At 49.0% G+C, this 14,477-nt stretch overlaps 1 protein-coding gene across 1 annotated transcript in view; it reads right to left on the minus strand.

Moving 5' to 3' along the window:
* Positions 1 to 7,498: 7,498 nt before the first annotated feature.
* Positions 7,499 to 14,477, minus strand: part of AMN (amnion associated transmembrane protein) — a 50,276-nt gene continuing 43,297 nt past the window's right edge. Inside the window, exons 10-12 of the mRNA XM_034770530.1 lie at positions 13,594 to 13,765; positions 9,827 to 9,944; positions 7,499 to 8,084 (exon numbers count right to left, since the gene is read on the minus strand). Coding sequence (XP_034626421.1) covers positions 7,974 to 8,084; positions 9,827 to 9,944; positions 13,594 to 13,765 — 401 coding nt within the window. The 3' untranslated portion in view covers positions 7,499 to 7,973. The remainder of the gene's footprint in view (positions 8,085 to 9,826; positions 9,945 to 13,593; positions 13,766 to 14,477) is intronic.

A 14,477-nucleotide genomic window follows, 5' to 3' on the forward strand; every position in this document is an offset into this window, starting at 1 on the left:
CAAGTGCTTCAAAATGGATTCCTTGAGGACCTGCTCCATGATTTTTCCAGAGACTGAGGTGACGCTGACCAGTCTGTAGTTTCCCAGATTCTCCTTCTTCCCTTCTTTAAATATGGGCACTATATTTGCCTTTTTCCAGTCATCCAGGACCTCCCCCGATCGCCATGCGTTTTCAAAGATAATGGCCAATGGCTCTCATCAGCCAACTCCCTCAACACCCTCAGATGTATTAGATCTGGACCCATGGACTTGTGCATGTCCAGCTTTTCTAACTAGTCTTTAACCTCTTCTTTCACCACTGAGGGCTGCTCACCTCCTCCCCATACTGTGCTTCCCAGTGCACCAGTCTGGGAGCTGACCTTGTCTCTGAAGTCTGAGGCACAAAAAAGCATTAAGTACTTCAGCTTTTTCCACATCCTCTGTCACTAGGTTGCCTCCCTCATTCAGTAAGGGTCCCACACTTTCCCTGACCTTCTTCTTCTTGCTAACATACCAGTAGAAACCCTTCTTGTTACTCTTCACATCCCTTGCTAACTGCAACTCCAGTTGTGCTTTGGCCTTCCTAATTACACCACTGCATGCTCAAGCAATATCTTTATACTCCTCCCTAGTCATCTGTCCAAGTTTCCACTTCTTGCGAGCTTCCTTTTTGTGGTTAAGCTCACTGAAGATTTCTCTGTTAAGCCAAGCTGGTCGCCTGATATATTTGCTATTCTTTCAGCACATCAGGATGGTTTGTTCCTGCACCCTCAATAAGGCTTCTTTAAAATACAGCCAGCTCTCCTGAACTCTTTACCCCCTCATATTAGCCTCCCAGGAGATCCTGCCCATCAGTTCTCTGAGAGAGTCAAAATCTGCTTTTCTGAAGTCCAGGCTCCGTATTCTGCTGTTTTCCTTTCTTCTTTTTGTCAGGATCCTGAACTTGATCATCTCATGGTCACTGCTAGACCCACGTCTACTTCCCCTACCAATTCTTCCCTGTTTGTAAGCAGCAGGTCAAGAGAAGCACGGCCCCTAGTTGGTTCGTTCAGCACTTGCACCAGGAAGTTTCCCCAACACTCTCCAAGAACTTCCTGGATTGTCTGTGCACTGCTGTATTGCTCTCCCAGCATATGTCAGGGTGATTGAACCGGGGCCTGTGATCTGGAAACCTCTGTTAGTTGGCTGAAGAAAGCCTTGTCTACCTCATCCTCCTGGTTTGGTGGTCTATAGCAGATACCCACCACTAGGGTTACCATCCATCTGTATTTCCCCGGACATGTCCGGCTTTTGCGTCTCTAAAGAGCGATCCGGGAGGGATTGGTTAAAATGTCCGGGGTTTTTTTCTCCCTTGCCTCCCTCCCTCCCTTCCATGCACAGTGTGGCTGCTGACTGGGCAGCTGGGCCGATTGAGCTGCTCCCATCGGCCTCCAGCAGCCAGAGCCCTCCCCTGCTCCCCCCTCCCACTGTCTGCAGCCCTGTGTAACACACAAACCGACCCACCGGGCAGCGTGTTTTGCCTACACATGGAGCCAGAATAGTAAGGGGAGTCCGGGGGGGGGGCAGTCAGGGAGCGGGGGAGTGTTGGATGGGTCCCCGGCCTCCACCCCTCATCCTCAGCCCCAACCCTCATCCCCCCACATGCTAATCCTCTACCCCAGCCCTGAGCCTTCATTCCCCCACACCCTAATCCTCTGCCCCAGCCCTGAGCCCTCATCCTCTCGCACCCTAATCCTCTGCTCCATCCCTGACCCCCTCCTGCATCATGAACCCCTCATCCTCAGACCCACATCCCTCACTCCTGCATCCCCTCCTATCCCCAAACTCTCTCCAAAACCCCCTCCCCCTTCCCATACACCCCCCTCCTGCCCTCAAACTCCCTCCCACAGCCTGCACCCCTCACCTCCTCCTGCACACCCACCCCCTGCCCGAGCCCAGAGCCTGCACCCAGCACCCAAACTCTATCCCAGAGCCTGCATCCCTCCTGCACCCTAATCCCCAGCCCAGGACCTGCACCCCAGACCTCCTCCCCCCAACCAATCCCCCTCCCAGAGCCTTAGGCAGGTGGGGTGGGTGGGTTCTGGGCACCTCCAAAATTTCTATGACCCTGCCACCCATGCGAGTGGATAAGGGTCGGGGCAGTCAGGGGACAGGTAGGGTCCTAGGGGTGCAGTTAGGGTGGGGGTTCTCAGCAGGGGGCAGTCAGGAGACAAGAAGCAGGGGGAGTTGGGGTTCTGAGGGGGGCAGTCAGGAGGGGGGAAGTGGGAGGAAGTGGATGGGGCAGGAGCGGGGCTAGGCCAGGGCTTCCCCCCCCCCCCCAGTGTTCTCTTTTTTGATTGTGGAAATATGGTAACCCTACCCACCATGACATCATCCTTGTTGCTCTTGCCTCTAAACTTAAACCAAAGACTCTTAACAGGCTTTTCTTCAGCTTCATACTGGAGCTCTGAGCAATCATATTGCTCCCTTACACACAGCAACTCCTGTACCTTTTGTCCCACGCCTGTCCTTCCTGAACAGTTCCTGTCACAATGGACCGTGGATGGGGGAGGGAAGGCAGCAGATCAGCATTTTGGGACAAAACCGTTGTGTTTGTAAGGCACTTACTAGGCATGTGGAAGACCCAACTTCAAGTCGCTGTTTTACCTGAACTGGAGCAGGACATGAAGCCAGGGCTCCTATATCTGAGACCAGTGCCCTAACCACTGCACTGGTGGAGTGCTCGCCAGCTCTCCTGGATGGTGTGTGTGCATGGTGGGGCTGCTGCACTTTGAAGAACTAAGTCAATATTCATAGAGCTGCAGCCTGATGTTCTACCCCAGTGGTTAGGGCACGTGCCTGGGATGTAGGTTCAAGTCCCTGGTCTGACTCAGCCAAAACAGGATTTTGAACTTGAGGGTCCCAGGGCCTGATCCACCAGGCTAGGGGTCTCTTTCTTGCTGTATCCACTCCCTGAAATGGCAGAAGGGCTCAGTTTCATCCAGCCAGGGCGTGGGCTACTGAGTTGGCTGGCCTGGTTTAGGCCACTAACTGCAGGAGGCGGGTCAAAGCTGATGAGGCAGGAGGTGCCCAACTCAGGCCCACCAGCCACATGCTGCAGTTCACAGATGGCTAGTTCCCTCCCTACTGGCTCTGAGGATCCCTTACTCTGCCCAGGCATTGTATGGGGAGGCTGGGCACCCAACCGAGGACTGAGGGTTCCACTGGGCAGCAGGGCGCCTAGGAGTTACACACAACAACACTAAGTGGAGCAATGCCGCCGCACCTTTGGCCTTCAGTGATTTGCTCAAGGTCACACAGGGAGCCTGTGACAGGGCAGTGAATTGAACCCAGGTGTCTCAAGTCCCCAGTAGCACTCTAACCCCTTTGCCATCCCTCCTGTCCTAGTGCATGTGTGTTTGTCCTTGCTTTTGGCAGTGGAATTCTGCGGCACACAGCTGTGGGGGGAGCCTGTTTTATGAGTACTGCGCACTCTCCTACAATGAGCTAGTGCTCACTGATGCAGGAGGCCAGTGTGAATGTGAAATTCTGAGCTCGTAGATTAATAGCTTGGCAAGCGACATCATCCTGTTACCATGGCATCTAACATTATGTGAAATATAGCACTGGCAACAACAACCGCTCCATAAGATCGATGGCCTTGCTGCCCCCAACACTGTGCTGGGAAGAGGCAGAGGCTTGGCAGTGTTCAGTAGTTGTCTCTTCCCCGCTGCCACCTTTCCTACCCCAGTCTCCTTTTTTTTTGGTACCCAGGAGGGCTCACTGGCTTGTTAGTTTTATTCTCATCGCACACAGTTCTGCCAGGGCCACCAGCACATTCGACACATTCTGCTGTTTCTTTTTTAAACTTCAGCTCCTCATCTGTCACTAAAACGATCCAACTTGGAATTTTTTTTAAATGTAATTTGTTTTCAGTTGAAATCAACAAAGGACAACCAACCAACCAGTCCCAGGCAGTCGCTGCTCTACAGCACTTACCATCTGAATTAGGCAGGGAGAGAAAGTGACTTGTCCCAGAAACAGCCAGGCCTAGACCGCAGCACCCATGAGTCCCAAGGCACTGGCTGCTACCCCTTGCTCAATTTCCCATGTAGATAGTTAGGCAGTTTGGGCTTTTTCACTCTCTGTCATCTTGGTCTTTCAGGGTGTGTCTACATTGCAATCAGACACCTGCAGTTGGCCCATGCCAGCTGACTAGGGCTCAGGCTAAGGGGCTGTTTAACTGCAGTGTAGACATTCATGCTCAGGCTGGAGCCCGGGCTCTAGGACCCTGCACGTTGGGAGGGTCTCTGAGCTTGGGCTGCAGCTCCTGCCCGAATGTCTACACCACAATTAAATAGCCCCTTAGCCCAAGCCCAAGCCAGCTGGCACAAGCCAGCCAGGGGGTTTTAATTGAAGTGTAGACATACCCTATAGGGACAAATAGGAGCTCATTGGTGGCTAGGGAATGGGATATGGAGTCTTCCCCTTCTAGTTTGTGGGTACAAACCTAGCCGGTCCCAACAGTGAGCTGAAGCTGCTACCACATAAGGGCTGGTGGGTATCGGTTATGAAACGGCGCCGGTGGTCATCACCCAGTTCATGGCAGATACATGCCCCCTTCTCAAGAACTGCCAGGTAGAGTGTTGGCTGTTGTGTTGAAGTATATGCTTGATTGCCCCTGGTCCTAGCAGGGAGTGGTCTCTGACAGAGGACATAACAGGTAATAACATAATGAAGCACTTATAGAAGCTTTGCATTTTTACAGTGTGTTATTCCAACATTAACCAATCCTCACAATGTGAGGCAAGGCAGCTTTGAAGGCAACAACAATCCCTGGGCCCAGCACACACATTGGGACAGGGCTTGGCACTTAAAAGAGCCTTCAAGGTAGTGGGGCCCGAGAGGTGACACCCCTGGGGGGCTACAGAAAGGAGGAGCTGTGGTGTGAGGCAGTAGACTAGAAATCTGAGGCTCTGAGTTCAGTTCACAAGCTCTGCTCCAGACTTCCTTTGTCATCTCTCTGTCCCTGCAGAATGGGGCTCATAATACTCCATTCCTCACCTTTCTGTCTATTCCGATTGTATCCATTGCAGGGCAGGGGCTCTTATCATAGATTTATACAGCACCTAGCACGATGGGATAGTGGTCTTGGTAAAGGCCTCTTGGTGCTACCAAGGGAATAATAAGGGAATTGTAGAAGCCCCTGGCATAACTCATCCCTTGGCCTCAAACCTCCCTCCTACTTTTCCCCCTCCAGCCCCATGATGCTACTGAGTCCCGCTCCCATGCTGCTGCTGCCTTTGCTATCAGTGGTGCCAGGGGAGGCTCCATGAGGGAAAAGGAGTTTGGTGGTAGCATATATTAGCTTCCCATCTTTGACTTCCGTTTTCTTAGCTGTGCTGTCTGGCTTCTACTCTTGAATCTGACTGCTCAGGGCCTGCCTTCCATTTGGACCAGGAGAGATGCTGTGCGTTGGAGAGGGCTGTTATTTGAGACCCTCACCTCATTTCTGGTCCCTGGTCCATTCAGGCATCTCTTGTTCATGAACAGCTGGGGCTGGTAGCCCAGAATGACAAATTAGTCAAATGTCTGCTCCATAATGTCTTTGCCCAACCTCACTACCAAAACCGCAACAGAATCAATTGGCTGTTGCAAAACTTTTGCCTTTTGGATGTTGATGTTTGAATCCATTTTTCTTCCCCATTCATGTCAGTGGTTAGGCAAGTGAACCAATCAGCACCGGGAAATGTTTGGGACCCCCTGTAAAATGTATTTAATCTGTCTGCAAAGGAAACTTTGTCTCCTGGATAATGACCCACTGGAGCTACTCAGACAGACATGTAATGTCTTTAAACACTATCTACGAGCTGTCACATTTTGTCAGAACCTGTGATAGACACAAAACCAAGTTCCAAAGCCTCTGAAAAAGGCTTGGGCCATCTAAAGACTGAAACAAAAAATAATAAACTAAACAGAGCTACTTCCCTACAGTACCTGCCAACCAGCCCTATTGACAACCCAGGAGATTGCAAATTTGCATACATTTTCACGCATCTCCATACATTCAGAATCCAAGATCTGCCCATTGATAAGTTATTCTATAATGAATTCCCAACATGTGAGGAGGATTGCTGCATGAATTTTTGGGCTGCGTAGGGTAGTTGAGAGGTACCAGCTATAAAAATCCAGTGATAAATAAGTAAACGTCCATACTGAAAGTTCTCCGGCCTGTGTTATGCAGGAGGTTAGACTAGATGATCATAATGATCCCTTCTGGCCTTAAAATCAATAAGGCTACATACTTTCAATACTGTTCCTGATGCCATGTCCTAAGGAGCTGTGGAAAGGTTGCACCTCTTAGTCCCACTCTTAATTTAGCACTTAACTAGTCCCCAGAATGTCATGCAGAAAGTAATATTGGTGCCACTGTGTCGTTCCCAGGATATTAGAGTGACAAGGTGGGTGAGGTAATATCTTTTATTGGACCAACTTCTGTTGGTGAATGAGACCTGCTTCTTCAGGACTGAGAAAGGTACTCAGAGTGCCACAGCTAAACACAAGATGGAACAGATAGTTTAGCATAAAGGTTCCTTAGAATATGTGCTAGCTATGCTAAAACAGCTGTTTGATCTTGTATTTAGCTGTGACACTCTCAATACTTTTCCCAGACCTGAAGAAGAGCTCTGTGTTGCTTGAAAGCTTGTCTCTCTCACCAGCAGAAGTTGGTCCAGTAAAAGATAGTCCCTCACCCACCTTGCCTCTGATGCAGAAAATAAAGCCATTTAAAACATCTCATGCTGGACTTCTCAATGGAACTAGTGTGGACATCGTAAGGCGGCACATTGGAATGTCAGGGATGTAAAAAATGATGGGTCCCCTCTTTTGTTTTCCTGCTAAAATATTTGCTCTCTGACCTCAGGAAGCAACATGAAAAATTCCAAGGTGGCTCTATGAAGTTCTCATAACAAATGTCAAACTTGAATGGGATGGCAGGAGATATCTGACAGTGCAGCCATTTCAATAAAAGACAGAGGAAGATAAATACTTGTGAGATGGGCTGGGGAATCTGCATTCAGATATTCTCAATGATAAAAACCATCAGAGAAACAAAAAAGAACTCTGAAATATTTTGCTGTTTCTCTCCACACACACAAAGCACTGGCTGATTTCAGGTGAAAAGGGCTGGATCTAAGCCATAGAGCTCAGCATCTTGCAGGGATCAAGCAGTTGATCTCTCTATGCCTCAGCTTCCCCTTGGATAAATGGGGATAAAGTATTGTTATTTAATTGAATATCTTTAAAGGGAGAAAAAAACAACTACTGCACACAAATGGCATGAACTGTATGAACACTGTTTATTCTATTAAGGCATTGGGAACTTCAGCTAACAAATGAATGAAAACAGCTCCTGTCATTGACAAGAAAAATTGATATGCAAATTATATCACTTCACCCTAGGGTGACCAGATGTCCCGATTTTATACGGATAGTCCCGATTTTGGGGTCTTTTTCTTATATAGGCTCCTATCACCCCCCACCTCCTGTCCTGATTTTTCACATTTGCTGTCTGGTCACCCTACTTCACCCACCACTGAAATGCAGCCATCTTTGGGGCAGCTCTAGAAGCAACACAAAATGACAGTTTAGGACAGGAACTGAAGAACTCATACACCAGTGATGATAAAGGGGGATTTTATTTAGACCTTGTCTACATGGTAAAGGCTTTTTGGTATAAACTAAGGTGGGAATTTAACAGATATAGTATACCGGTGTATAATCCCTGCATGTGGACACACTTTTTCCGATATAAGAGTGGCTTTTTCTGCTTTAATTTATAACACTTGGGAAGAGGTTTAGATTAACCAAATAAAAGCCACTCTTATTGCAAAATAAAAGTGTGCCCATAGAGGATTATCCTGGGATAACTGTTGCTGTACACTGGGTAAAATATTAGCCTGAATGAAATTATATTCCAACCTCACATTTGGCTAGGACCGCTCAGGACTTTGCTATTAAGCAATGAGTTCAGTTTCATTATATAAAGGGTTAACAAAATAAATCCCATTGTCTTTACTAGCCATCTCCTTCCGGGCCTCCTCTCCGGAGTATGCACCATGTGACTCCTACAACACAGAGAGAGAAAATGTTTAAGGAGCGGGGTGAAAAAAAAAGCGGAACTCAGACGCTTGTAAAATGAAGCAAATCTGATGTGACATTGTGGAACTGTGCCCTACAGTTCAGCAAGCTGCATATTTCACATGGCAATGGCCAGGCTGGCTCAGACCAGCCAGCCGTCTAGCTCAGTATCTTGTTTCCAGCAGTGACCAGCAGCAGAAACCCCTCAGTTGACCATTATGGCCTGAGCTGCCCACAGAGGATGTTCCTCCTTAGCCCATCGATGAAGGATGAGGCTTCCTATCTCTATAACTACAAAACAAAGTGACCCCATCTAATGTAATGGTGGATGTTCTCATTCAGAGAAAGGAAAAACCTTGCATGGAACCTGCGAAGCTTTTAGCCAATCCCTAGGGTGACCATATTTCCCAAAGGGAAAATGGGACACCACATGGGGCTAGCCTGAGGCCCCCCACACACACCCGGGCTGTCCTGAGCTGCTCATCTGAGGGCCCCACCCTGTGTGCGCCTTGCCCAAGCCTCCCTCCCCACGCAGGGCTGGCCTGAGCCCTGTCCTCCCCTTCCCCACCCCATGCGGGGCTGGGGCTGGTATCGCTACCTGAGCCCAGCCTGCCTCCTGTGCGAGGATGCGGCTGGCATCGTTGCCTGAGCCCGGCCTGTTCCCCCTCCACCTCCCCCCCGAAGGCTGGGGCTGGCGTCGCCCCTGTGCGGGGCTGGCATCGCCACTCATCCCCTGCCATGTATTCCTCCACACCCCCACTTTTTTGACAAAAGTGGGCATTTGTCCCATTTGCTGATCAAGTTGGCAAGAACACATAGGACAAACATCCACTTCTACCAAGAAAGTCAGGATGGCCGGGACCGGGCTTAACAAAGGGACTGTCCTGGCCAAACTGGGACGTATGGTCACCCTACCGATCCCTCGTGACAGCAAATTCCACACACTGGTTAATTCATGGCTCTTTCTGGGGCAAGTGTCCTTCCTCCCAGAGCAATCCTCTTCTGCTGCTGCTGACTCTTGTCACACCCTGGTTATATTAGATGGGGTGATTTGGTTCTTTAGTTACAGAGCTATGAAGGGGAGGAGTGTGGGGAGGGTGTGGAAGAAACATGTCAGTCTAAGGCACTATGGATTCAGGAACAGCACAGCTCATTCTTGACAGTAACGTATCCAGAAAATGAAACGCCTTGGCTACATTTTGTACGTAGTGCTCTGGCACCTAGCTGCAGCTGCTAACTCAGAGGACTGGCCTTCCTCAAATGTTCCACACACCCGAGCAGCTTGCAATGCACTCGGGACATAGACCTCACCTACCACTCCTTTGAAAGCCTCAGCCGTGATGGATGTGTAAAACTGGAGAGCTTCTAGAGACCCACATTGTAAAAAGCCTCTGGCCACAAACAATGGCCAGCACAGTCACCAGCTGTACATCACGTCTGTAGCATCGAGGTAGAGCCCAAGATCTTCCACTCACTCCAAGAGCACACTGCTCTTCCACTGGAGCTAAAGAGGAATCTCCACTAAGTACATAGGACGTATCCCTGCTGTGGTCTGCACAGTCCCATAGACTCGACGTTCCATCTAGCAGACACCACCGAGGTCAGACATTCCAGCCAGTACCCAACCACCCCACCAGCCTATTGCCTGCAATGGCAATTCCACAGGCAAAGGACTTCCAGGGTTACACGTTGAGCCACTTGTGGAAAGAGAGAAAGTGAGGTCACTTACAGCGCTGTTGGTCGGCATGTCAAATATAGGATTGTCAAACCCTTTGTCACTTGGTCCTGCCAGAACATCCTGGTCCTCCTTTCTGTTCCGCAGGCCTGCCAAGTGTACGGATGGTAATCTGAGAGGAAAGACATTTTAGGTTCCCAAATGTGCACCCATCCAATGCTGAAGGCAACTGTCAAGCTAGTCTCCCCTAGTGAGATGGATTTCCTTCATGATACAGACGGGGGAATATTTCAGGTAAGTGTCAGGGGGAAAAAGGGACATTGATTGTTCTTCAGACTATAGTTTTCAGTTTTAAAACCTGGGCACTCTGAAGAAGGACTGTTTCAGTAGCATTTAGGATGATTGGCATCCTCTGCTTTAGAGCTTCAGTGTGCTCTGAAGCTCTCACACCTCCTGGCTGGCCCTATCGTTTCCCCATTTTCTAGAGCACCCTCCATTATAGAAAAAAACCTGGTGTCCAGCAGCAGTGATGCAAGTGCTGAAACAGTATTTGTGCCTGCGCTGGGATTCAGAGCCTGTAGCTGGGCAGTGAGAGCCAAGCCAAAGGCTTTGGGCTTGGGTTCCACCCGTCTTTGATTGTTTCATAAACTTTCCTCCCAAAGCAGTGAGCACGCATGCCAAACAACTGCCCAGCTTCCAAACGAACGTCACTGGGGAATGAATAATCTGGTAACAATTATGGGGGTTGGAGATTTATTTAGAACTGAAAGAAATCTGCTATTTATTGCTAGGAAACGCTAATCATCTCTGTGCTTGTTGAGAGGCAAGAAAAACAAATGATGCCTGAGAACTGCGCTGGTTGTTGAAAAATGCAACACTAATACATTGGCAAAAGCAGAAGCAGCCTGCCTTGGATTCGTACCCTGCTGGAGCCAGCCAGCTGTGACAGAGCTCTTTGGTATGCAACAGCAGCCTGGACATGGGATTTCATCTGGAACATCTGGCCTTGTCTACATGTAACAGTTTTGTCGCTTTAACTCTGCCATCGTAGTTAGAGCAACACCATCCCCCTAGTGCGGAAGCAGCTATACTGGTATTGCTTATTCCAATTCGGCAAGGCTATGTCTGCACTTAGGAGTACTTTCCTGGACTAGTGTTATTTCCGTGGTCAGGTATAGGAATCCTGGTATGCTATACCAGCAAAGCATGCCTAATGAGGAAGCTGGTATGCTAGCAAAGCTGCATGTTGTACCGGTGAAGTAAGACCACCCCCCAGGAGTAAAACAAGCTAGTTTTGCCAACATAGCGGTGTCTATATTATGGCCTTTTGCTGGCACAGCTATGTTGGTAAAAAATCACACCTCTTCACCCCCTGGCCCAGAGAGCAAGGCTGCCAGGAGTCTGTAGTGTAGACCTGGCCCAAGTTATAGTGTCTACACTGGGGCTTTTATCAGCATAACTACAAATCACACCCCTTACATGGCTCTGCTGGTAAAACAACAAGGAGTCTGGTGGCAGCTTAAAGACTAACAGATTTATTTGGGCATAAGCTTTCATGAGTAAAAACCTCACTTCTTCGGATGCATAGAGTGAAAGTTACAGATGCAGGCATTATATACTGACACACGGAGAGCAGGGAGTTACTTCGCAAGTGGAGAACCAGTGTTGACAGGGCCAATTCAATCAGGGTGGATGTAGTCCACTCCCAATAAGAGATGAGGAGGTGTTAATTCCAGGACAGGAAAAGCTGCTTCTGTAATGAGCCAGCCACTCCCAGTCCCTATTCAAGCCCAGATTAATGGTGTTAAATTTGCAAATGAATTTTAGTTCTGCTGTTTCTCTTTGAAGTCTGTTTCGGAAGATTTTTTGTTCAATGACAGTGACTTTTAAATCTGTAATAGAATGACCAGGGAGATTGAAGTGTTCACTTACTGGCTTATGTATGTTACCATTCCTGATGTCCAATTTGTGTCCATTTATTCTTTTGCGGAGGGACTGTTCGGTTTGGCCAATGTACATGGCAGAGGGGCATTGCTGGCACATGAGGGCATATATAACATTAGTGGATGTGCAGGTGAATGAGCCCTTGATGGTGTGGTTGGGTCCTCTGATGGTGTCGCCAGAGTAGATATGGAGACAGAGTAGGCAACGAGGTTTGCTACAGGGATTGGTTCCTGGGTTGGTGTTTCTGTGGTGTGGTGTGGTGTGGTGTGTAGTTGCTGGTGAGTATTTGCTTCAGGTTGGGGGGTTGTCTGTAAGCGAGGACTGGCCTGCCTCCCAAGGTCTGTGAGAGTGAGGGATCATTTTCCAGGATAGGTTGTAGATCGTGGATAATGCGCTGGAGAGGTTTTAGCTGGGGGCTGGTAAAGCTTTTTAAGCAGAGACCAGGCTGTTTTGTGGTCCTTCGCTGTGGTAATGTGACCTGTGGGACAAACACCTGCAGAATGGGCTCATAAGGCCCATCTGATTATGCTGAAATCTTGGGATGGGCCCTTCCCCTGCCACCCCCACTTTTCTCCCCGTTTCCTCCAAATTCCCCCTTTTTTCCTTCTTCTCATCTCACCTATTGTGTCAAATGCATCCGATCCAGCCACCTCCCAGTACAGCTATGCCCTGATAGCTATACATCCTTCCAGTACACCCACAGGCGCGCGTGCATACACACACACAGTTAACATTTCAGAGATGTAATCTTTACTGCTTGACTCCGCTTGTTTTGCAAGCAGTCTGAAACCTCTAATAAAACATGAGTGATTTAAATTAAGTGCTGGCCAATGGAACAGTCAGATGAGCCCCAAGATACTGCAACAGGCCCCAGATCTGCAGCCCCCCCAAAAGAAGCCAGGGCCCCGACCTGTAGACTGTACTTAGGCCTGGGTTCCGTTGGCCTCCGTGGGAATTGGGGGTGCAGAAGGAATGCAAGGCCGAGCCCTGCCCTGGCCTAGTCTCCATTTTTGACGACTGAGTAAACAGGCAGTGCTAGCTGCGTGACGATTAATAAATAAAGCAATAAGGTCCAACGGGCTGCTGCGGGCTCTCTCCATTGTGCAATTTGCTCTCAGGGACACAAAGTTGCAGAACAAGTGTTTAGAATTGTTTTGATGCATTAATATTGCCAAATGACCCCACCAGGCAATGTCATTTCTGCATGCAGATGCGGGGCTGCAAAGCGACAGGAGCAACAGGGAATTTCCATTAAGCTACAAAATTGAACCACATTGAACTCAAACCGGAGAACAGCGCAACAGCTATGGGCTCGTGGGCTGCAGCTGGAGGGGGCACTAATGAACCAAAGAACTTCTCTGACCCTGGGGCCACTGTGCACCTACCAGTCCCTGTATCAGGGGGTAGCCGTGTTAGTCTGTATCTACAAAAACAACAAAGAGTCTGGTGGCACCTTAAAGACTAACAGATTTATTTGGGCATAAGCTTTCGTGAGTAAAAACCTCACCAGTCCCTGGGTGCAAGTCAGAGCAGCCTCAAGGCTGCCCTCATTTACTCCAGCTACCAACAACACACGTAGCCAAGGATTGTTGCAATGCCAGGATGCCCAGCCACGACCTTTCCCTTGCTGCAGGGATGGGGCATGGTGTAGAAGCTGCTCTGGCAGTTCTTTGTCACCTGAGGACCTCCCCATGATGCGAGGATATTTGGGAGGCCAGTTCTGCCAGTGTTAGCGCAGCTTGACACTGGTGGAGCAGCATAAAGTTGCTTTAATGGTGGGTAGGGTCTGGGCCAATCCCTGGATTCTTTGTCCCAGCTGTTAAACAAGACTCTTTGGTGGTTATCAATCTAAGGGGTGTGAATGCCCCCGTCCCTACCTTATCATCCCCTTCCTATGAAGCAACAGCATTATGCCAAGCAACAGCAGCCCAAGTAGTAGACCAATAACCGTCCCAGCAATGGTGCCTTCAGCAATGGTGCCTTCTTGTCCACTAGAATTACTGCCAGTGGCTACTTGCACTGTACCTGTCACAATGCCAAAGGAGTCACCTGCGAAGTAGGAAAGAGGATTTTTCAGTACAGGGTTATACAATACAAACCTCCCCCCTCCTTTCCCACTCACCTGCAATCCCTGTATGAACATAAAAAGCAGGGTGCCTAGAAAAATAGTCTCTGCTACTCACCGTGGCGTTAGCATTTCTCCAAACATGGGCCTGGCTAAATAGCAGGTAGTGGGGCTGTGTGTAGTCAGTGGTTTCAGTTTACAGGGGTTTGTGAGATGCAGCCCTTCAGTTCTGGTTCGCACGGGTTCTCACGCACGCAAGAGTCACTTACTTGGCAATTCAGGTTAAAAAATCAATCCAAGTGAGACTTGGTCAAAACCTTCACCTGTGTCACAGGGGCCAAGATTTTCCAAAGTGCTGAACAGCCAACAGCTCTCACTGACTTCAAGGTATCTGGCCCCTTTGCAAATCAGGTCATTTACTTACGTGTTAGAGGCTGTCCACTATAAAGTTTTGCCAGCATAGCTCTGAAAAATCTCACGCCCCCTAGACAACATTGGTATGCCAGAAAAAATCCCTGGTGTAGACACAACTATACTGATAGAAGAATGCTTCCCTCAGCTTAGCTCATGTCACTCAGGGAGGTGTTTTAGCTGTACTGGCAGATTCCTCCTGTCATCTTACACTGCATCTCCACTAGGGAGCTCTGCTGGGTTAGCTGTACTGGTATAGCAATGCTGGCAAAACATTTGCAGTGC

The sequence above is a fragment of the Trachemys scripta genome, chromosome 4 (assembly GCF_013100865.1).
Source record: "Trachemys scripta elegans isolate TJP31775 chromosome 4, CAS_Tse_1.0, whole genome shotgun sequence".
Taxonomy (NCBI): Eukaryota; Metazoa; Chordata; order Testudines; family Emydidae; genus Trachemys; species Trachemys scripta.